At 53.2% G+C, this 22621-nt stretch overlaps 6 protein-coding genes across 6 annotated transcripts; 3 read left to right on the forward strand and 3 right to left on the reverse strand.

Moving 5' to 3' along the window:
• Positions 1-135: 135 nt before the first annotated feature.
• Positions 136-2385, reverse strand: J4E84_006622 (uncharacterized protein; the record flags this gene model as incomplete). The annotated part of the gene is made up of 4 exons (XM_049389211.1): positions 136-1210; positions 1259-1365; positions 1417-1992; positions 2197-2385. The coding sequence occupies 4 exons, from the start codon at positions 2383-2385 to the stop codon at positions 136-138; spliced, it is 1947 nt and encodes a 648-aa protein (XP_049242920.1).
• Positions 2386-5880: 3495 nt separating this feature from the next.
• TUF1 (translation elongation factor Tu) lies at positions 5881-7313 on the reverse strand (the record flags this gene model as incomplete). The annotated part of the gene is made up of 3 exons (XM_049389212.1): positions 5881-7014; positions 7068-7096; positions 7145-7313. The coding sequence occupies 3 exons, from the start codon at positions 7311-7313 to the stop codon at positions 5881-5883; spliced, it is 1332 nt and encodes a 443-aa protein (XP_049242921.1).
• Positions 7314-7697: 384 nt separating this feature from the next.
• On the forward strand, positions 7698-9208 carry J4E84_006624 (uncharacterized protein; the record flags this gene model as incomplete). The annotated part of the gene is made up of 2 exons (XM_049389213.1): positions 7698-7817; positions 7868-9208. The coding sequence occupies 2 exons, from the start codon at positions 7698-7700 to the stop codon at positions 9206-9208; spliced, it is 1461 nt and encodes a 486-aa protein (XP_049242922.1).
• Positions 9209-11750: 2542 nt separating this feature from the next.
• J4E84_006625 (uncharacterized protein) lies at positions 11751-12299 on the forward strand (the record flags this gene model as incomplete). Its single annotated transcript, XM_049389214.1, has 1 exon — positions 11751-12299. The coding sequence occupies one exon, from the start codon at positions 11751-11753 to the stop codon at positions 12297-12299; it is 549 nt and encodes a 182-aa protein (XP_049242923.1).
• A 4506-nt stretch (positions 12300-16805) lies between these two features.
• J4E84_006626 (uncharacterized protein) lies at positions 16806-19003 on the forward strand (the record flags this gene model as incomplete). The annotated part of the gene is made up of 2 exons (XM_049389215.1): positions 16806-17427; positions 17511-19003. 2 exons carry the CDS (start codon positions 16806-16808, stop codon positions 19001-19003), a joined length of 2115 nt encoding a protein of 704 aa, XP_049242924.1.
• A 1677-nt stretch (positions 19004-20680) lies between these two features.
• J4E84_006627 (uncharacterized protein) lies at positions 20681-21742 on the reverse strand (the record flags this gene model as incomplete). The annotated part of the gene is made up of 1 exon (XM_049389216.1): positions 20681-21742. The coding sequence occupies one exon, from the start codon at positions 21740-21742 to the stop codon at positions 20681-20683; it is 1062 nt and encodes a 353-aa protein (XP_049242925.1).
• Between the last annotated feature and the right edge of the window lie 879 nt (positions 21743-22621).

A 22621-nucleotide genomic window follows, 5' to 3' on the forward strand; every position in this document is an offset into this window, starting at 1 on the left:
TGCAACGGCACAGCCAAGACGAGACAAGCTTCTTCGTCAACGGCAGCCAAGTGATGTTCCTGACAGCCCTGTTCTATCGATATCCCATACGTGCTTTTGAACGCCTGCGCCCAATTTTCGTGATCATAAACACCATCAACACCATCTAGTCAAGAAGTAACGAGCTTTCTCGATGACGTTGCGTGAACAATGTGTAGGATGACTCTCCAGCTTGCTGATGCAGTAATGCAAGCTGTTATTACCTTCCAGGATTGGTAACCGTCTCTTATCATCGAGTGTGACGACCGGTGTGCCAGTGGTAGTGTTGAGGAAGCACTCTTCCTCCGAGGGCAATAGGGCATCAATGCCACACTCCACCGCCGCCGATGAGGAGGTACGGTCCCAAGATCGGAGAGACCAACAAGACATGGCCGCACGATACAAAGCTACCGGCCACCAGGTTGGCCGTGCGTCCATGGTCGATCTGTCGATCAATCTGAAGATTTGGCCGGCATGGAACAACACGTATCTCTCTCCTTCGGGATGACGTGCCCACCGCCACATGTCCGCACGGGCCGTGTCTGACATGGGCGGGTCTTCCTTGGCGCATTTCTCAATCTCGGGGATGCTGGTGAAAACGTTCAGGCTAACCAGATGGAGCATTATCATGCTGACACAGTCGGTGGGGGTTACTTCACCCTCGTCTTCCTTGCTGGAAGAAGCTTTTGACCGTGAGAGAAGCGTTGCCAGATCTTGGAGCAAGTCTTGCGTCTCCTGCAGGCGGCCTAAGATCTTGATCTTAGAAAGCACCCGGTATCGATTCGAAGGTTCGTCGGCGTCGAAAATGCGCAGAAGTTGCTGTTGCTCGAGCACCATGGCCAGAATGGGGTGCAGAAGCAGACGAAGGTGGTGTAAGGGTACGTCATCACCGACTGCCAGCCGACCCTGGAGGAAACTTCGAAAGAGGCCGTTGAGGGATGGAGTTGAGTGCCCAGAGCGGGGTCCAACAGAACCCTGTTTCTCAAGCCAGGCACCAAACTTTGCGGCATTGCAGGGTCCTGGTTTGTTGCCGTTGGCGCCAGAATGCTCGAGCCACTCATTGTATGAGTTGGCATGCCACATTTCGTTGTCTTGCGGCAGGGGCACTTGTAGGTCGTTGATCGAGAGAATTGGTGGTAGGTCGTGCAACAAGCTGATCTCAAGGTCTACGTAGACCCAGGCATATGCGTGACTAGAAATGTTAGTCGAACGTCGGGGGGTAGTGTGAGATGTAGCTTACCGATTGCGCTGCTCTTGCTCTTTCCATCTTTCCCACATCTCTGCTCCTTCCGCTCTTGGATTGTGCACCGTCTGTTCAGGCTGTAATACGCCAGTGCATTTCAGCATCTGTCGAAGTTAGTCCAGGTTCCCAGCGCACGCATAAGGTTGATGACTTACACTAAGATATTGCCCTCTTTTCGACATGGCATACGCAGCAAAAGAGTCTTTACCACTCCGTGCGCAGAGTGTAAGCAACTGCAGTGCAATCCCTCCGATCATTGGTTGCGATATGCTGCGGCTCTCGAGAACGTCGTCCAATGCAATCCTGCATATTTCTATTAAGCCGTTGGCGAGTACGTGGGATTCGAAATGATCTGTAAGCATAGCACCTTGGGAGATGAGAAGTATGATGAGTAGAATCCCGACATCGGCCTTGTCGACTTGTAGAATGTCTGTGATGTTGATGCTTGAGGAGCCAGCGAGACCCAGATAGGGCTGAATGGAGTCGATGCGGTTTGCGTACGTTTCGATAAAGTGCATAAGAACGTTGGAGGGTGGGAGGACTACGATGCGTCCAAAGAGGCCTTGACTTGATGTTGAAGGAGATTGTCGGCTCCAGAGTGCCCGTTGCAAGAGTATCTGTACAGTTGCGACAATCCGGTCTCTCGCATCGTGTGTGAGAGACTGGCTGGGTTCGCTGTCGTTCTCCGCAAGCCCTTGCCATGCGGTAGGCTGTGCGAGTACATCCACCATCTGCGCGAGTACATCATCCGATGTCGCAAATTGGTGCACAGCTTTCTGTGGATACTGCTTTGGTGTAAAAGCGTTTCGTAAGCCTGGCGAACTCGCTGGTATGCTTGTGCTCCCTCGATGTATCGTATCAGGTGGTGTTAACGGCTGGTTTGGCCCATGTGACAGGTTATGGTGTTGTTGTTGAAGCCCTTGACCGCCGCCTACACAGCCTGGCGGATACAAGGGATCGCTAGGGTGAACATCCATCGATGATATGGAAGCGAAGAGATTGTTTGAGGTGTCCATAGCTTCGCTGTTAGCTGGAGCACCGGGATATGGGAAGCTCATAAAGTCGTCGTAACCACCAAGATCCAGAGATGGTGTGGGTAAAGCCGAATTGGCGAATGCAAGCATGTCGCTATTCTGTGGTGGTTGATTCTCTGGCACCATATAGCCAGTAAATTGATCCATGTTCGGCACATGGTTGCCGTTAGAATAGTTGGTGTTTGTCGGGCTTGTTGACGCTTGACTCCGTGCCGTCGATTTTCGAGGCGCTCGCGGCTTACGCGAGGTAGTTCTAGGCTGACAAACATAGCCTCTTGCAACGCATTGTGAGCATGGTACCTGTGTTTCTATTAGATATTGCACTGATGGCTCAGTAAGTGCACTCTGGCTAGGTACTCACCTTCCTGTCGCACCGTGCCTTAGAGATGGCACATCTGGTGCAGGCAATCAGGCCGGGGTGACTCATTGAAAGTGTGATGTGATTGGGAGGTCTAGTCGATGTACCGATGATTACGAGGTATGTTGGAGGCGTACTCAGGTACTATGTACGGGATGTAAGCGGGTATATGTGCGTTCCCCAAGCTAAGCTCATACGAGACGGTACCCATATATACCCCTCCTTGGCACTTGATGACAGGATGCAGCTGAGCTCGAAGACAGCCCTGGAGTGCGGTGACGCGTGAAGATCTTCAGCGACACACTTCAAAGTCGCCAAAATTATCCCGAGGGACAACTTTGATGGCTAGCGCGAAACGACAGGACGCATCAGTCCAATTTGAGGACGCATGCTCCTCTTCGCAGGCTCAAGGCTATGCATGTTTGTTGCGGCGGGTTAGGCCGCTACTGCCAGGTTCAGGCGATAAGAGCCAAGTGGGGCAAGGGTTTGGGGGCTGTAAACCTACGCCAGTCTCGCCTCGCAAGACGATGCCGAATTGACTTTCCAGCCTCACCGCACCGCTGCTCGCTGTTGTGGGCCAGTCAAGCATAGCAAACGCCATTCCCACGAGGCCGCGTGGTGGAGCCGCAAAGCTAAGCACTTGCCAAAAGGGACCTACTTTATGTAAGCTGGGCTGACCCTGCACGAGGCGTGGCAATATTCGTGAGACACTGACGAAGCTGGAATTTAGTAGGCGCACAGGCAGCAACAAGATCCTTTTTGAGCGTCTTCTACTCTCGTTACTTGGCCGGTTGTCGCAAGAATGAGTCCAACGCCTGGTACCTGTAAGCACTACTTACGCCGCGCATTGGACTGTGCCCAAGTAATGTTGCATCGTTTCTCTTTCCTGTACGACCCTCTGAAGTCAGATAACTTGGCCAGCTGCAACATGATCGTATACACGAGCAATGATGAGCCATAAGGTGTGTTAGCAGCTCGATCTGGTCCCCGAAATCCGTCCTTGGCCCTCTTCTCACGATAAGCAGGTCCAAATGTAGTGAGACACTGGCTTTCGCACTTGATGGCTAAGATCATGTAGCTGAGAACATGTCGCTGCGACATGTGCACACAGACTCGGCCCTCCCGGAGACGCGACCTGGGTTCGGGCCTTCCCGTAGATACGATGCAGCAACCCCAGCACCGCAGCATCAGGCGCTGCAGTCGAGATGAATAACTGCGTGGCCACACATGCTGGCGCTCCTTGTCTAGAGGCGACTCCGCTTGTAGGTCGCGCTTTCAAATGTGTATACAACTGAGTAGCGACAGCTGCAAGCATACGGGTGCTGTGTGTAGATGGGTTTACTGAACACTGGAAGTCGACCTTAACAGCAAAGCTGCATACTACACCAGCAAGACCGAGTATGAACCGCCCTTGTCTCTGAATGACATTACTGCAGACGCCGTGTTGTAATAACCCGGCGGTCCACGAAGCCAGCCCCGATCTACTCTGGAGTCTGGGAGTGCCGCGGCTGAATGATAGGATGAATGATTCGTCGGCACAGGGGATGTTGACAAAGCCGATCATGCCGAGCAGTTCATGGGGGAGAGCCGTCGCGTATTGCGGATCTAGAAGAGGCCCGACTAACTGCTGGTCGGACGGCTGGCCTCAGCTTTCCATCCAGACCCGGGACTTAGTGCTCGAACACCTTGATCGTCGTTAATAGTAGCCTTGCGTCTTTTCTGGTGCCAGATCCATCCTCTTAGATGCAGATTCCTGACGTGGATCAGACTGTGCCGGATTGCTCCATGGGGTTGGTATCGGAAGCTACTGTGATGCTCGGCCGAGTTGAGCATCCGTCATTTAGTCCAATCAATGACGACAAATAGGAGTGTCCCTAAAGTAAGCCATTGTTTATAACTCGACCTAGAGATGTGGAAGACAAGAGGTCTCCCATTTCGATAGGCTACCGGTCAGCTCAACGCACCAGTCATGGTAGATACATCGGGGTCGCCGCGTCCATCTTGTATAGCTTGACCAATGGGTGCTAACACTCTTGAACGTGCTGGTGCAGAGGCGCAATCGCTGAGAGCAAAGCTCAACCTGATGTGAGCGGGAACACTTGCGAACAACGTCAGGACGTTAGTCCCATGGAAACACACGTGATTCATCGTAGTACGGTCATCATCAGGAAGACTTGATCCCGACCTGGTCTTCGGAAAGCCAATTGTTGCGATGTTCCCGTTGCGAAATTCTTCATTCCTTACAGCGTCTTGGGATTGCTCTCTTGGCAGATTGGCCAAATAGCTCATAGTCTGGATTATATAGGCAAGTCAGATGGATCGTGACTTTTGTCAGCTCCTGAACGTTGATTTGTCTCGACAGCCGCGAGCTGTTCAATCAGCCAAGACAGACACTGAACACGCGACGTTGTGCCGGGAAGCAAGCCTAGTCCCATCGTGAGTTGCGCGATTTATACAGTGCTCAAACCATACGAGCGGTTCGTGGCGCATGACTGATTGAGAAGACGGTGTTGCTCGTATGCAGCGTATACATGCAGGGGCGTTATCGACGATGATTCTGGGTTATCCTTGGAAGCACATAACAGCGCATCCGACGTTGGCGGCTACGAGCAGCCTTCCCCGAATAGTAGAGCCGATGAGATAGACTGATCTGAAGGACGCAGCATCAGGGGCGTAAGAGATTCGGTCCGGCCCCTGCAGTGATATCAAATGGGCCGCTTCCGCCTGTAGTGTACAGTAGCGTAGTAGTAAAGCTCAGCCTCCGCATCTTGATACACGTTCCATGAACGCCATGAACGTATTATCGAGGGATCCAAGGCCGCCAAACTGGTGTGCGATACGACTGGTGGTTGTCAGGGTGGGGTTGAAGATGGAGAAAGCGCGTTCACCAGCAGCGGCAAGTGGGGAAACCTGAATGCCAAGCTTTCCATCGCGGACCAACAGCGGAGTTACGACAAATCAACAACTTCTGAAGCAAGACCTGGTAACTGTTCAGCTGGGATGCAGGCACGATATTGTCAAGGTAGGTCATTACATTGTTCCATGTTGATCGTTACTCAACGCCCCCATCTAGATCCGTTTTGGCGCGCTGCTAAAGTACATTGAAGGTCAATCGAGAAGCGGAGAGCTGGGGTATGTCCAACACAATTATGTTACAAGGAAGACTTCGGGGGAATCTGCCCCGGAAGACGCTCGCCTCTTCTTCGGGCCCATTGAGTTTGATTAATTTACTCAAGAACACGCGTTACCAGACCAGTAGCGACAGTTCGGCCACCCTCGCGCATGTTGAACCGTTGGCCAGTCTCTAGGACGTGGGGCTGGTGGAGTTCGCAGACCATCTCGACGTTGTCACCAGGCATGACCTGCTTGTCGTGGGCATCCTCGGTGCCCTCTGGCCAGTGAAGCGCGCATGACTCGTCAGCGGTTCGGATGAACATTTGTGGCCTGTAGTTCTCGCCGAAACCAGTGTGACGACCACCTTCCTCCTTGCTCAGGACGTACATGGAGACGAGGAACTTCTTGTGAGCCTTGACCTGTCCGGGTACGGAAACAACCATGCCGCGGCGGACATCATCACGCTTGACTCCACGGAGGAGAAGACCGGAGTTGTCACCTGCGCGCGACTCCTCGCACGACTTCTTGAAGGTCTCAATGTCGGTAACCTTGGTCTTGATGGGAGCAGTACCCTTGCCCACAAGCTCGACTTCGGCATCGCGCTTCAGGATACCGCGCTCGACACGGCCAGAAACGACGGTACCGCGACCGGCGATGGAGAAGACATCCTCAACAGCCATGAGGAAGGGCTTCTCGGTCTCACGCTGGGGGGTGGGGATCCATGCATCGACAGCCTCCAAAAGCTCATCGACCTTGGTGACACCAATCTCAGGCTGGCGGCCCTCGATGGCGCAGAGAGCGGAACCCATGATGATGGGCGTCTCGTCACCCTCGAAGCCGTAGCTGCTGAGGAGCTCACGCATCTCCATCTCGACGAGCTCCAACATCTCCTTGTCGTCGACAGCATCGACCTTGTTCACGAAGACAACAATCTTCTGGACACCGACCTGGCGGGCGAGGAGCAAGTGCTCACGGGTCTGGGGCATTTGACCGTCGGAGGCGGCGACGACAATGATAGCACCGTCCATGTTGGCAGCTCCAGTAATCATGTTCTTGATGTAATCGGCGTGACCGGGGCAGTCGACGTGGGCATAGTGGCGGTTGTCGGTCTGGTACTCGATGTGGGCGGTCGAGATGGTAATACCACGCTTTCGCTCTTCGGGGGCCTTGTCGATGGAACCGTATTCGAGGTACTTGGCGTAGCCCTTCTCTGCTTGACGCTTGGTGATGGCGGCTGTGAGGGTAGTCTATAGCGTATCAGTCGTCATGAACGTGGGAGGCGGGGCGAGAGGCGTTGTACCTTTCCGTGGTCAACGTGGCCAATGGTACCTGATGTCTATTAGCATGACCACAGGTATGGTATCTGGGAAAGCATACCGATGTTGACGTGGGGCTTGTCTCGTGTGAAAGAGGCGTAGTTCCGTACGCCGTTCATCCACCTCATCGTGCCCTGCGCGCCCAAAGCATTTTGCACGGGCGACACATTACGCTGGTATTGGAGGGCGGAGCGCGAGGTGCGCAGGAAAACTCTGGAAAAGCTCGACATGATTGACCCGATCACACGATGCAGAGAAGCGAGGGGATGCGATTGCTTGAGATGGCGGTGGTGTCTCGAGATGGCGAGGCTCAAATCATTTTCTTAGCGCGACATGGTAGCGCATCGGCCAATCATGTGAGGGGGAGATCCGAGCTCGACAACTTTGAGAAGGAGCGATGGAGCACTGCGGGCGGAGAACATTTCCCGGTGACGTTGTATCATTCTCTATTCAGCGTTTCTTTAGAGAATCTACCGTGTCTTTCATTACCTCAAAACCCATCAATTGACGTTGGTGACGCTTACTCCAATCGATACGCCTACGCGAATACCCGAGGTTCGTTCGGCGGAAACTGTGAAAGTTGCATCATTGGCGCGCATTTCACCTACACCACCATGTCTCTCCGCACATTAACAAGGACGCCGCTGAGCAGCGTCTCACGGATAAGCACGATAAATACCATGCCATTGCGCGCCAAGGTCACAAATCCCGCCTGGATGAGCGGGTCGAGAAAGGTACAGCACCCCTCCAGCCCACCACGCCTTCACACCTAACAATCGCGTAGTATGCCACACCCACCGCAGACCTCCTGAAAGCGCAGCAAGACGACGACCCCGACGATGTCATCTTCACCAACAACTACGGCGTCCGCAGCATCGAGCTCAACCGACCGAAGAAGCTGAACTCGCTCAATGGCTCCATGGCCCGCAAGATCATACCGAGGTTGCAGGAATGGGCAAAGTCAGAACTGGCAGGTGTCGTCATCATCAAGGGCAACGGTCGCGCCTTCTGCGCCGGAGGAGATGTCGCAGCACTGGCAAAGTGGAATAAGGAAGGGCCCCAGGGACAGCAAAGCAGTTCAGACTACTTTGGGCTGGAATACAAGCTGGATCACCTCATCGCAACCTACTCGAAACCCTACGTCGCTTTCATGGACGGTATCACAATGGGTGGTGGTGTTGGACTTTCGATACACGCTCCCTTCCGAATCGCAACCGAGAACACCCTCTTCGCTATGCCCGAGACGACCATCGGCTTCTTCCCAGACGTTGGCGCGTCCTTTTTCCTGCCTCGCATGGAAGGCGCTCTCGGCACCTACCTCGCCCTTACATCCGAACAACTCAAGGGCGTCGATGCCTTCTACCACGGCATCGCGACCCACTACATCCACTCCTCCACGCTCCAGCAACTCGAGGCGCGTCTTGCCGAACTACAATTCCCCGACTACATGAAGCTCGACGAGCGCTTCAAGATCATCAACTCTACAATTGAAGAGTTCAGCACTGGACTACCCGCCGAGCGACCGCACATCTCCGGTGAACTTCGCAAGGTTATCGACACCGTCTTCCACGAGGACATGCCTAGCATCCAGAACATTTTGGCATCGCTTGAGGACGTCAAGAAGGGGCACAAAGATTCAGAGATCCAGACATGGGCCGACAAGACTATCCAGACCATCCACAGCCGGTCACCCACCTCCGTCGCCGTAGCCCTCCGTCAGATGCGCGTCGGCCGCCAATGGTCCATCGCGCAAACCTTCCAAAAGGAGTACGACATCGCCTCTCGCTTCATGGCCCACCCCGATTTTGTCGAGGGCGTAACCGCGCGCCTTGTAGAGCGCAAGAAGGAGCGACCAAACTGGAAACCCAACACCCTCGATGACGTCAAGAACCGCGACGTTGATGCTTTCTTCCGAGACAGTAGCGAAGGACCATTACCTCTGATTAGCGAGAAGGACTACCGAGAGTACCCGCACGCGTGGATCGGGCTACCCCGCGAGTCAGAGATTTTGAGAGAAGCTGGTGGTAACAAGAGGGAGGATGTTGTTGCTAAGCTTTTGGAAAAGTACGAGGGCAAACAAGGCGTGCGGGAGAAGATTACGGAAGTACTTGAGAGGTACGCATAGAAGGATGAACTTGTAGTCATCGAACACTTGCATGCAGTATAGAGCTGCTTACCTCAATGCGAGGCAAATCTACTATTGGATTGTACAAAACTCTTTTCGCTTGTACTGATCACACAGTAGGAAAGCCGCCGTCTAACGTAGCAGGACCCTATCCAATACACCGTCAGCAAAAGCGAAATCGTCACAAACACACATATTGCAACACGTACCATTCGCACCAAATTACGATTCACAATCTTCCAGCCCCCATTCTTCTGCTTTGCCCACGTATCCTGATACTGAGCCTTATCAATCAAAACCTTACTATTGTCCACGGGGTTCTGGACGCCAGTATACGGTGTGAAGTAGTGCGTAGCCTGAAAGTACGTAACAGACACAGCACTTTTGGGACCACAGATATGAATCATTTGCGTGCCGAGGTGGTGCTGAGTAGATACGAAAGTACTCAGACCGGGGGCGAGGTTATCGATGATGGCTTGGACGCCGTTTAACACGCCGATTGGGTCCGAGTAGTTGGCGCGGGCATCGTTGGTGAAGACTTTCCGGAGAATGTCGTAGTTGCGGCCGTCAATGGCCAGCGCGTAGAGTGAGAGGGTTTGACGGATGGATTCTGTTGCGACTGGGTCTGGGTGGGATTGCAGCGTGAAAAGGCCTGCTACATCGCTGAAACTAACTGGCCCGGGCGATATATCGGGGCAGCTGGTGTTCGCATTGCGGGCTATGATTGAGGCGCTGGCATCATCTTGAGCGGAAACAAAAGGCAGTGCGAGCAGAGCCGCAATGCGTAGTGGGAATGCGATGCGCATGTTCATGCAGGTACAGAGCAAGGATGTGAGTTTGGGATGGGTGTAGTTTAGAAGAATGAGGGCGTGGTTAGGAGTCAGAAGTGACTAGCCAATTGCAACCTTCGGGTTTGGAGCATATATGCAATGGTTGTAGTTGATATGTAGGTATTGGTTCTCGGGAGGTTGGGACGGGTGGCGGGCGGACAGTCTGACGAGCAGCCGAGCCGTTCCCGGGATACACGCTGTATGGATATATGTAGGTGCATCCCGAGCTGTACGTCAAGGCCAGAAGATCGTAGCAGAAAATGGGGAATTGTTGAGATGATTTGATTGTTCTGTATTCCTACGCTAGCGCACTTCGGTTGATGGGAACATATCCTACCTGCGATTGCGCTCAATCGCGAGGGGGTTTAGTCGTCTGGATCAATGGTGTTTAGGAAGCTGCGAGTAGCTCCTGTCGCCCTACTTCATTGCAATGACGTTGGGTAGTAACCAGCGCGGCTTCGGTCATTGATCTTGGATGTCAATGGTGTCAAATCTTTGGTCCATGGAGTGGACAGCAAGGTGGAAGCGACGTTCATGTGGGCCGTTCCTTGGCGGCATGATTGGCGGGGTACAACGACCAGCAGCCTACGTTAAGATGAAGACATACAAAGTAGACAACCCAACATTGATGTAGTATCTGGGATATCCAATGTTTCCCTTGATGAGCTAAAGCTGCATTGTTCGTCAACAGCAGAACCTACACAAACGATGCATCTCTGACCTGAGTGCACTTGACTAGATAGATATCAGTAAGCAAACGTACCGCCAAGACATGCCTGTAAGACCTAGATACTACCATGCATCAGCCTAAGTACATTATGATTACTTTTACCGCACTTGACGATACACATTCCTTTCAACGAAGCGCCCATCGCGTACCGCCAACGCTGGGCACACCCCAAGCTTGCAAGCAGTCGCATCGGCGGTACTTCCCCATCCGGCGGCACCACGCGGCCCGCCTCGCATGCAACGGCGACCGTCCGTTACGCATCCGGAAAATGGGTGGTCATCGGCCCATGTCCACATCTGGTGGCGTTATCCATGGCGCTCAACAGTTCAGCTGAACAGGAAAAGCTTGGCTTGGACGTCGGGCTTGTGCATGCACTTTGTCGTACTGCTGCGATGGTGGAGAAGGTTGAGTAATCCAGAGGTTAGAAGGCTTGGGTTGTATATTGCTTGTGCCGTGGTGATGATAATTGAGGCAAGGCTGAGATAAGGTTGTTTGGTTGACAGTGGAGAGACGGGAGCGAAGTGGGGCAGTCGCCGCGAGCCCGTGATGGGACGGTTGCGCAGGCACGACCGGCTGGGCTGATCAACAATGGTACGAAGACGAACTCTGCATTGCACAGAGTGTTGTATCGAGCGCTCGCGAGAAATCAACTAACATGGCGTCAGGTATGGACTCAAAGCATTTTGCATTAGACCTGGCATTACATCCTGCACATTCCGTAGACATGTGCATCATCCCATTATCATGCATTAGTGCATTAAACATCAGACATTGAAAAGTATACGCTAGCTCCTCTTCCACATTACGCGATTAGAATAGTCCCAGTCCGAGGCCCGCTGCTCCAATCAACATGCCCGCGAAGTGACCTGTTGGAAGTGCTGCGCCTCCAAGGAACTCGGAAGTCGAGCTTGGGCTCGGCTCTGGGGCAGACGACGTGTCTTCTGAGGTAGTAGTAGAGCGCGTCGAGGTCAGGCTCGATACGATGATCGACGAGGGAGGAGGGGCAGAGGAGGGTGCTTCCAGTGAGGAAGAAGGCTCGGGAACGGTCGAGGGCTCCGGAACCACGGATGATTCAGGAGGAGGAGCGGACGGCGATGGACCTTCAGACGCGGAGTCAGCAGGACTGCTTGATGGAGGCGCGATACTTGTCGGTGGTGGTGCAGCGCTAGAAGACGGAAGGACTGTGCTAGACGGTGCAGGTGCCGCACTACTTGGAGGTGGAGCCGGGCTCGACGATGGAGGTGGAACTCGAGTACTGCTTGGCGGTGGTGGTGGCGGTGAAGCGCTGCTAGAGGGTGGCGGCGGAGGAGGTCGCGAGCTGCTAGGGGCTGGGATTGCACTAGAAGAAGGAGGTGGAGGGGGAGGCCTACTTGAGGTTGGTGGAGGAGGTGGCGGCGGCGAGCTTGGAGGAGCAGCGGTGGTTGTTGGTACTGCACTTGTTGAGGGTGCTTCCGAAGATGGCAGAACGACAGATTGCGCAGTCGGCCTTCGAACCGTCGATGTACTCAGGCCGGCAACCGAGGAAACATAGGTGTTAGTTCCAAGTGAAGATGAAATGCCGCTCACTGTACTTCCATCGGCTGGGTCACATGCGTCTGGACCAATTGACTGGCCAAGCTGGGCAATGACGGTCGGCTGGCTGTTGAGGAAGTCGACTACCGTGGGCGCCACGAACGCTGTATTGGGGACGGAGTCGAGAGGTACAATGAGGGACGAATAGAGTGTAGGAGACGACAACACAAGGGTTTCTGTATCAATCACACAAGCCGTACCCACCGCCTCGACCTCCAGATGGCTAAAAGTCTCGTAGGCTAAGTAGGTCGTAGGATACGTCAGTGGCACGCCCGAGTAATCCCATGTGAATGTTGGCGGCGCTTGAGAAGGTAAGGCGTTGATGAAGAGTGATGAGCTGACATCCCTATTTTGATCATCCGTATATATCGTGAGAGTGGCTGTTGGTACCTGAACGATCTCGGTAACGATCTCCCCAGGGTACTCTAATCTGGTCGCGGTGACGTCGATCTGGCACTCGCTGGAGCAGGAGATTGATGCAGGCGTGGTGGAAGATGGACTTGGGGTCAATGTTTCCACAATGGTAGTAGGCTGGATCTGGGTGGTGACGAAGGACTGAGTGATGAGAATAGTGGAAATGGACGTCGTTGCAGGCAACGTCACGGTAGCTACCGAGGTGGAGCCAGGAAGAGAGATCGTGCTCAACACTGTCGATCCTGGTAATGTGACAGTTGACAGTACAGTACTTGTTGTAACGCTGCCTGGTAATTGGCTCACTATCGTAGAAGTGACAGCAGGTAGCGTTATCGTTGAGAGGATAGTGCTGGCTGGTAGCTGGCTTGTAACAACCGAGGTCTCTGCAGGAAGCTGAATCGTAGAAGTGACTACTTCACCAGGTAAAGTGAGTGTGGATACAATTGTACTCGCTGGCAGCTGGGAAGTTATCACGGATGTAGTGCCGGGGAGTTGAACAGTAGTAGTCGTAAGTTCGCCAGGTAGAGTGATAGTGGAAAGTACCGTACTTGCGGGGAGCTGCGTTGTGACCGTTGAGGAGACTCCGGGAAGCGTTAAAGTAGTAGTGGTAATCTGGCCTGGCTGTGTAAAGGTCTCCACAACGGTCTCTGGTGGCGATATGCTGACAGAAGTCACCGTGGCTTGCGGGAAAGTTAGAGTCGATACGATCGTTGAAACCACAGTACTAGGCGGAATTTGAGTTGTGATTGTTGAAGTCTCGCCTTCTAACGTCGTCGTAGTTGTGGTGACCTGGGGTGGTAGAGTCAGAGTGCTAAGCTGCGTAGATACTTCTGTGACTGTCTCCTCAACTGTCTCTGTGGGGCCCGGAATGGTGACCGGAATGGTGACCGGAACAGTGGTCTCTATCGTACGATCCGATGTCACGACAACAGTCTGTGGAAGAGTTTCCGTAAACGTAGTCGTAATGAATATCTCGGAAAAGACGGTCTCAGTAGTAACACTCGTAGTGCCAGACAGGGTCAGGGTTGATACAATGAATTGTGTTGACGTTGAAGTTGACACGGATGTAGACACACTCGTCGTCAGAGACGTTGTGGTCACGCTGATCACTTCTGTTGTCGTTGTTGGCGTGAAGCTGATGATAGTCTCAATTGGACCAGGGACCGACACTGTCTGAACCGAAGTCTGAATGGGTCCGGGAACCGAGACGGTTTCCACTGTGGTCTGAGTAGGACCTGGAACAGAGACGGTCGGTCCAGGAACGGTTGTTGTCACAGAGATGAGGTCGGTAAGAGTGAGCGTTGCTGTTGTTGTTGAGACCACAGTCTCGGTCCTGACAGATGTAGTCCCAGGCACTATGCAACAATCAGCATGTGTTTTGTACACCGCTTAAGCAGATATAAAAATAAAGATGGGATACATGAGAACGAGGCAGAAGTTCATAGGATTAAAATTGGCAGGTCGCATCGGGGGATGAGCAACTTACGTGTTTCAGTGATAGTCTCATAGATTGTAGTAAGGTAGGTAGTAGTCGAGATGTAGGTCGATGTTGAGATGCTGACCGTCGTAGAAACGTCAGTTTGGGTAGTGATGTCGGTTGTCGTTGCCGTAGTCGTAATGAGATCGGTAGTTGGTACGAGAGTCACTACCGTTGAGATTATGGTCTTCGTCGTATATTCTGTGATTGTGTTGTTGACGGTTGTCGTAGGCCCAGTCACGGTATCATAATCAGTCTTTGTGATGGTAGAGTTGTTGACATGAGTCACAGTAATGGGCTGCGGAACAGAACAGTACTCGGACGAAGTAACAGTTTCGTGCTCAGTCTCAGTTTCGTGCTCAGTCTTTGATAGTCAGCAACAGTCAGGGGCAACTTAAGAATGGCTATACCTCTGTGACAGTGACCGTTTTCGTTTTGATTTCAGTCTCTGTTTCAGTCTCTGTTTTGGTCTCTGTTTCGGTCTTTGGAGGTGGTGGTCCAGGAGGTGGTGGTGGATGCGATGAAGGTGGAGGAGGTGGTGGTGGATGCGATGGTGGTGGAGGAGGCGCGGCGTATCCACTAGACGTGGTTACCTCTGTTGGGTAAGCGGGATAGGTCTCTGTCGGATAGTCGTCTGTGGGATAGTCGTCTGTGGGATAGGCTTCTGTGGGATAGGCTTCTGTGGGATAGGCGTCTGTGGGATAGGCGTCTGTGGGCGGGGTGTCGTATGCAGGCAGTGAAGTACTGTTGGAATCACCATATCCACCACCTTGCGCGACAGCTATGCTTGTAAAAGCCAGCAGAAGGGGCCAATGATTGCGCATCTTGAAGCGAAAGACTGCTACGCCGGCTGAACGAGTGGCACACGGCTTGGAGCTGGACGAAAAGGTTAGACACGTGATGTGATATGCTTGAAATGACCAAAAAGCTATCTTGACTGAGAAAGTACCATACAGTGTCAAGCGCGGCACTAGGCAAGGTGCGGATTGAAGTAAGGGGAGGATCAGATGCGACTATGTAGTGTACCAATGGGGGCATCACATACCTTGCGACGAAAGATGGGCTGGAGGCTCGAAAGAGGGAAGGAAGCAAGCAGGAACGGATAGCTATAAGACGATGACGAAGCTAGCTGCCGACCTGCATATGACGGTGGGAACAAATCCTTTGGCGAGGCTGGCATCAGCCAAGCTTGGCCAGTAATCCTGTGTGCCAGGGTATGTAAACATCAGGCCGGAAGCAGAACAACCAAGCCGAAGGCATAGATCTACCTGACCGCCTGCCGAATGACGAACGCCCGGGCTTGGTCGCAGCATTGAAGTATACTCAGATTGCCTAGACCTTCTTCAAGCAATACGACCGGCACAGCTCAACGGCGAAAGGCCGCCACAGAAGCCAGGGTCGCAGTGAGACCTTGTAGACTTCCAAGACGTGGTGTCGCATTCAATCCGCATGATGAGAAAGGCCGGACAGATGCAAGTGACGCGGGATATTATCCAACCCAGAGGCCTGAAGACAAGTTGAGAATCGCATCCATGGCGGTTGCTGACATGGTTACTTCTGAGGCCGCATAAAGTTAGCTCGCTACCTTGTACAGAATAATGGCCTGCAGCCCATCATCACTAGCGATAGGTTTTGGCGCCAGACGGGATCCGATGAGGATGGCATTCTGGGGGCCGAAAGTGAGGAGCGAAGCTCGGAGCAGAAGGGCGCTCCTTGCACAGGTCCGCTGGTGCCGAGCGCCATACTCGCACTGGCTACACGACTCTAATTCCCGAATCCGTACGATGGTGTTTCTTTAAGGGTGGGTCGCGCAGGGTGACAACAAGAGTGATTGTGTGTTGCAACGTGTGAGAGGTGCATGCACGTGAGAACTGATGTGCGTGCTGTGCGGGCAAGTGGGGCGGCGGCTCGAGCGATTGGGCCGTTGGCTTCCGCTGAGTAAGGCGATCGAGCGCGCCAGCCAGTGAAGCTCCACCTGTCCGCGGGCCGTCAAGGCTTCCCTCGAGGTCTGCCTTTCCAGCCACCTCAGCATGCAGCCTATCTGCGGCCCTGGTCAACAACGATTGCCATCCAGACTCTCGATTGAATGCTTCGCGATCCTTCTCCGCCCAGTCCTCTCCCAATGGGAAGGCCGGTGGCAACCACACAACCTGTGCCCTCTCACCGGTATTGCCACGTCCAGTCATATGCCGGCTCATCCACATGTAATATGCAACCTCAGGGCGCCCTGGCGATGCTGTGCCTCTACCCCGCCTGAGGCACGGGCGCAATACATCCACAACAAGCAGATGGGCTTGACGCCTAGAGCGGCCAGACAAATTGATGTTTAACCGATCCAAGCAACGGCAATGAGGACCTTGCGACTGTCGTCCACGGAGCGCTGATGTGCATTGCCCACGCAAGTCGCGGTTCATTGCCAGTCCGGCACCACCAGCTGACCTACGCTAAGTGGTTGCGGTAGCTGACAAGGTGTTGGTGTTTTCGATGGCTTGTGCCTCTTCTTATCTGTAGCCTCCTCTTATCAACCGACAGCCCTTCACTTCGGCTGCGATGCGCCGTGGTCAAGTTACGACCATGTTTTCCAAGAAGCGTGCCGAGCCGATTCAGCTGCCTTCACCTTACGTTCTGAGTCCCAGTGGGAAGTACGAAGGAAATGACGGGAAGTGGTCTACGTTCTTCATCAATGTCGGCGACGACGCCAAGAACAACAGCAACGGCCAGAACTTCAGGGTACTCATATCTACTTCTTCGCCTGCTACCCTCGTACCGCAACAAACCGACTGGTGTTCTGATCCAACTCCTGAAGAGTGTGCAGCGAATCGTGGTATCTTGTCATACGAAGGCCGTCCGTCTCTAGGTTTCGATGACGAAAAATCTTCAACATGGAAGACTGCAGGAGTCTACACTATTCCGGTGCCCGAATGGTACAACGACACATTGCAAGCGGAGGAACCAGCCGCAGTTTGGGGAGTGGATAATGTTGGCCTGGGCGAGAGTTCACCACAAGGCTTTATCCTGGCGGAGCAGTATGTCGTGAAGTACACCGTTGCAAACTTCTACATGGGTTCCTTTGGGCTCGCTGTTGGATCTACCGGACCCCCTGGCGCACTCAAACCAAACTTCATGGACAACATGTACGGAAGCGCCCACAGAATTGCGAGTCGGTCGTTCGGATATACCGCAGGGGCTTATTATCGTAAGTGCATCATGTGGTGTGTATTATCAGTTACCACCGCAGCGAGAAGTGAAAGTAGCATGTCTGGACGCTAATACAAACAGGCAATAACAACAACGGAGTTACAGGAAGCTTGGTGCTCGGCGGTTACGATAAATCGCGACTTTCCGATCTAGGTGTCTCGATCAGTATGCCCAGCCGGCAGAACAACACGCTTGCTGTTGGCGTCATTTCCATTCTTTGGAAGCCAGACCAAGATGCCGAAGCCAACACAGCTTCTTTCACCAAGGGAGGATTCCCTGCTACCATCGATTCCACATTACCGTATCTTATCCTTCCGGACGAAGTCTGTGACCAATTCGTCACTACTTTCGGTCTGACCTTGGACGAGGATGTTCAGCTGTATACTGTCAACGACTCATCGCACCAGCAGAATCTACGACTAAACCCAACATTATCCTTCAAGATCAGCGCCAATACTGGTGGCGACAGCACAGACTTTACGGACATAACTCTCCCATACTCGGCGCTGGACCAGCAAGCCGGCTATCCACTCTTCTTCAATACGACCCGTTATCTTCCCATAAAGCGATCACTAAATGGAAGATTCGTGTTAGGGCGCACATTTCTACAGGAAGCGTACATCGTGGTCGACTACGAACACCAGAATTTCACGGTCGCTCCAGCCACATTCTCCGATCCAATGCCAGATCCGAGTCTAGTCACTATATTCGATAGGTCTTACACTGGCCTACCGACACCGCCAGAGTCTGGTTCTGGAGGTGGGCTATCGGCAGGCGCAATCGCAGGAATCGTTGTCGGCATCGTTGGCGCTTTCATTATTGTCGCAATCGGTGCTTACCTTCTATGGAGGAAGAAGCGCCAGACGAGAAACTCAAAGGAACCCGAGGAGAACACCGAGAAGCCGTCTGAAATCGACACAACGTTTGCTGGTACTGAGATCAAGTATCGTCGCGTCTCAGAGCTCACTGGTTCCGAAGCTCCTCATTCACCAAAAGACCCTGCAGCAGGCTATTACAGTGTTGATCAAAAATCCTATCCACCTATCAGCGAAATGTCTCCGGAGAGCACCCCCGCTGAGCTTTACAGCCCTCCGCCAGATGGTCGCAATTCGCCCGACTACTTCACCAATGGCAGGTATAGTGTGCCTCTTGCAGAACTTCCCGGCGGAGATACGATCAGCTCAATGCCTAGTAAGAACTCAGACATGAAGCCAATGCAGAAACCTCCACACAGCCGAAGTCCAAGTGACAACTCACTTTCGACCAACATCGATGAAGTACTAGCAAAGAAGGCGCCTGAAGCTGGACCAGATAGCGAAGCCACAAGATCAGCAGTGGAGCCTGGAGCGCCAGCTACTGCTGAAGAGATTAACAAAGCAAAGGCAGGCGCACAACCCGAAGCGGACAACGATGCGGAAGAGGCGGGGATCGAACGACGGCCGTCACACACCAGGGGACTGAGCGACACAACCATTCAAAGCGATAGTACAGCAGTCTCGCAGCCAACACCCGAAGAGCTAGAGCGCTGGGCGAGAAGTGTAGACGGCCAAAGTCGGCCCATGTCTCCATCATGAACGACGGAACTTTTGACTTCGAACATTTCCATGACTCTACACTTTCGGATCTTTTCTTCCTTTAGACTTTTGATATGTTTTGCGTCGCAGCGTTTGCCTTTTGGCCAGTCTTTTGGTGTTACTGCAACACGTAGATAGTGTTCGACCTTTCTTTCGGGATGTTCACGAGGAGACGATCAAGATACCCACTAGTACACTCTTTACGACTTTAATGTAATAGTACACTGCATCGCTATCTTGACGCATCGCACTATGTCCATAGCACTGCCAGCTTTTAAAACACTTCCGACATCTCACAACAGCACGCGTTCTCGTATAGTTCGCATCATGCCTCATCGGTTCTCGCGCAGTACATTATCGCTGAAGCAGTACGGCGTCCGCAATGCGACTCCTCGCGTCGTATGCTCCCCACACCAGTGGCTGTCTCTCAAGCGCGGATCCTCTAGCTTCCGACATCTAGAAGCGATGATCGCTTCTAATGATCCCCAATATGCGTATTTCCGCCAGCGCAACCCGTTCGTCCCCACCGATCAGCACGCAGCGGCAATACTGTATTGCCGCGTCACTCGGCGTGATTGACCGTCACTGCATGCGTATACCACTTGACTTGCGTGCGTGCGTGGTGGTTAGCATCCGAGCGGCACAGTCTAGCGCTGCGGGTGCGAAGGAATTATTGATCAAATTTCCACCTCCGCGTCCTTCTCTAGTCACCAACTTTAAACAGATGATTGAAAGTTACTCTCCTCCCCAACAATGAGGCTCAGCACTTTCCGTCATTCCATCGTCTTAATACGGAAGGTGCACAATAGTAGACTTACGCCACCGTTCTTTGTTCCAAAGCACCTCAGCGGCTGGCTAAAGGACCATGCAGCAGGCCTGCATGCGACTTATGTGAGAAAGCGGCACAGCCTGGTGTGAAGAAAAGCATTTTGGGGGCCGTCACACAAGACGTGGGTCGCATATTGGGCAGGATGGAAGGCAAGTCAGCCTGGTATGTTGTTGAGCATGATTGACGTGGCAAGTCGCAAAGATCATACCGATCGTGGGATTTAGGATGTTGCGATAGCGGTCATTTCGTGGGGCAAAGCCACACGGTGACTGTCAGAACGCGCTTACGTGGGGCACTCGAGAGAGTACGTTTGAACATATTCTGTAGCGTGGGTAATAAGATTGAAGGCGGGCGTAAATTGGTCATAGTGGGCAAAGACAAGGGCGCGTTCTTGGCGGGCAAGCGTCTTGAATGAAAAATGCACTGGTAAGCCATCAACACCGACCGAACGGTCGACAGATACGAACACATTCTTGTTCGTATTCACGCCACAGGCGTCAGCTCACAATGACGTTGCTCCAAATATGTGTTGTGATTAGAATTGCAGCGACTACGCCGCAATTTATTATTCATTGGCTGTGAACCTCGTTATACTGCCGGCCGTGGTACGCGGCGAGAAGCCGCTGCTAATGCGGGTACCTAGCCGGCGGTCACCTAGCCGGCGGTACCACTCAATGGGGATGATGGGATCGACCCGAGGCTATACTGCCGCTAGAGAACTGCAGGTCCATAATCTGCCAACATCGTGATTATATGTATTAGATCGCTCCACACCTGTGTTTGTGTGGTGTCAGCTGCGAGTCTGGCGGGTCGTGTTGAGTGGTCTGGCCATGGGGCCAAGCCTGGTATTAGTCCTCTCCCGGAACTTGTTCGTCCTCTGCAGCACCCATCTGAACGGCGAACTTGGAGCCTCGTCGCTGGATAGAGTAAGATTGCGATGGCTCAGCGCCGGACGTTGCAGATCCGATAGTCGGTGCCTCCCGTTGAGGTGTTGTTTCTGCCGATGGCTGCTGAGAAGCTGATGCTGACCCAGAAGCCTGTCCCTGGTTCAGGACGTTGGTGAACAAGCTCCACGAATCTCCCTGCTCCAGGAAAGACAGAGGCCATACAATAGCGGTTGCCCAGCTCTGGTCAATGGCCTGATGGCATGCCTTCGATACCCGCTGTCCCCAGCCCTCCATGAACCAGTATCGCGTCTCAGCTGCATGGAACATGGTCGTATAGTACAAGAGAATTACGATCGCACCTGACCTTCGCTGTTGAATGGCTTCCATGAAATCTGGTCCTAATTGCAGAGGCCAAAAGAATAGGAAACGTAGCTCCCGGTTATCCACTCGAGCAGGCAGCGATATCTGGAAAGCGGGCTCGAAGAGGTGAATGACAGTAAGATAAAGTTGTCGTTCGGCCTCTGAGAGATCCGTTCTCCCTTCAATGAACGTAACCAGTGCTGGTAATTGACTTTTCAGCTCTAGCAGCACGGGCTGCGATGCAGTGGGTTCCAACGGATCTCTCAGTATCGGGCCGAGAAAAGAGTCCCTCACTGCCATTTGAGCGAGCGCAAGAACGTGTCCCATACCTTGCATGAGATGGAAGGCATTCACCAGACTATCAATGTCGTTGACAGGTGCAGTAAGAGGTGTCTGGGCCTCGAATCCCGTTGAAGCAAATACGCTGAAGGTGAGTAGTGTCGACGTAGCTACAATCGCCGGGGCGTCTTCGTCGGTTACATTTTGAAGCTTCTCTCGAACTCCCCGAATGGCGAGATCTTGATGATGGATACCGCAAGCATAGTATGGCTGCCGTTGGTCTTGAGGTTGTTGATATGCTTTGTGTAGCGCCGCAAAGGCCAGAATCTCATGCATGAAGAAGTCATGTGCGTTGGCTTGTTTAGGAGCCTCGACTCTCCACATGTGCCGAATGGTAGGTCGTTGGGACAGGGTATCAAATGCCTCTGTTGTCCAGTGGTGTCTAAAACAGTTGGTGACGATCCTGGCAATGGCCCAATTGACTTACAAGAGCTCCAGGTCCCGCAACCATAGCGACGACTGACTCGGTTGGTTTCTGTGTATATATCTAGTCAAGAAAGGGTATGCGTCCGACTGCGAGTCGGAAGAATCCTCTTCCGAGATAGTCGAGACGGCCCTCGCTCCGGCTGCGGTCGACGGGTTGCGCGGGTAGGCCACGTGGGCAGACGATGCCGATGAACCCTGTTACACCAATGAGAAAAGAACGACTATGTTTCATGGCGTTTTATGGGGCATACCGGTATAGATCGTTCGAGCGGTGACTGATTCGTACGTCGTGATGCAGACGATGCGGAAGATGCCGAATGAGCTGACTGGGATGCGCTGGGATCCCAGACGACGAGGCTACACGGAACGCCATGGCGGGCGCAGTTGGTACACGGCTTGAGTTCATCACACTGAGCTACTTCAGTATCGAGTCCTCGTAAGCGTGTAATGCTTAGTTAGAGGTTGTGTCCTACCTTGACATGGCGGGCTTTACATTGCTGGCAGCCTAGTCTGGACCTAGAGAACGTGATCGGGTCAGATAGGAGCGAAGAGTGGTTTTGAGGTATAAAACGGGGATGCTGTGGCTCGAGGGTACGGGGTCGTGGGCGACGAGTGGTAGGAGTGTGGCGTGATGATTACGGACTTTTTGTGGCCGAGGCGCGGCATTGCAGCGAACTACCGTGACCCGAGACCAAAGCTTTGGGCCTCGACAGTGTGACCAACCGATCAGGCTATCGTCGCAACGGACCGTCTCGCTGTTTCAAGCCGCAGGATGAG

Source organism: Alternaria hordeiaustralica (genome assembly GCF_023758085.1).
Source record: "Alternaria hordeiaustralica strain BMP 2776 chromosome Unknown scaffold_13, whole genome shotgun sequence".
In the NCBI taxonomy this organism is placed as follows: Eukaryota; Fungi; Ascomycota; class Dothideomycetes; order Pleosporales; family Pleosporaceae; genus Alternaria; species Alternaria hordeiaustralica.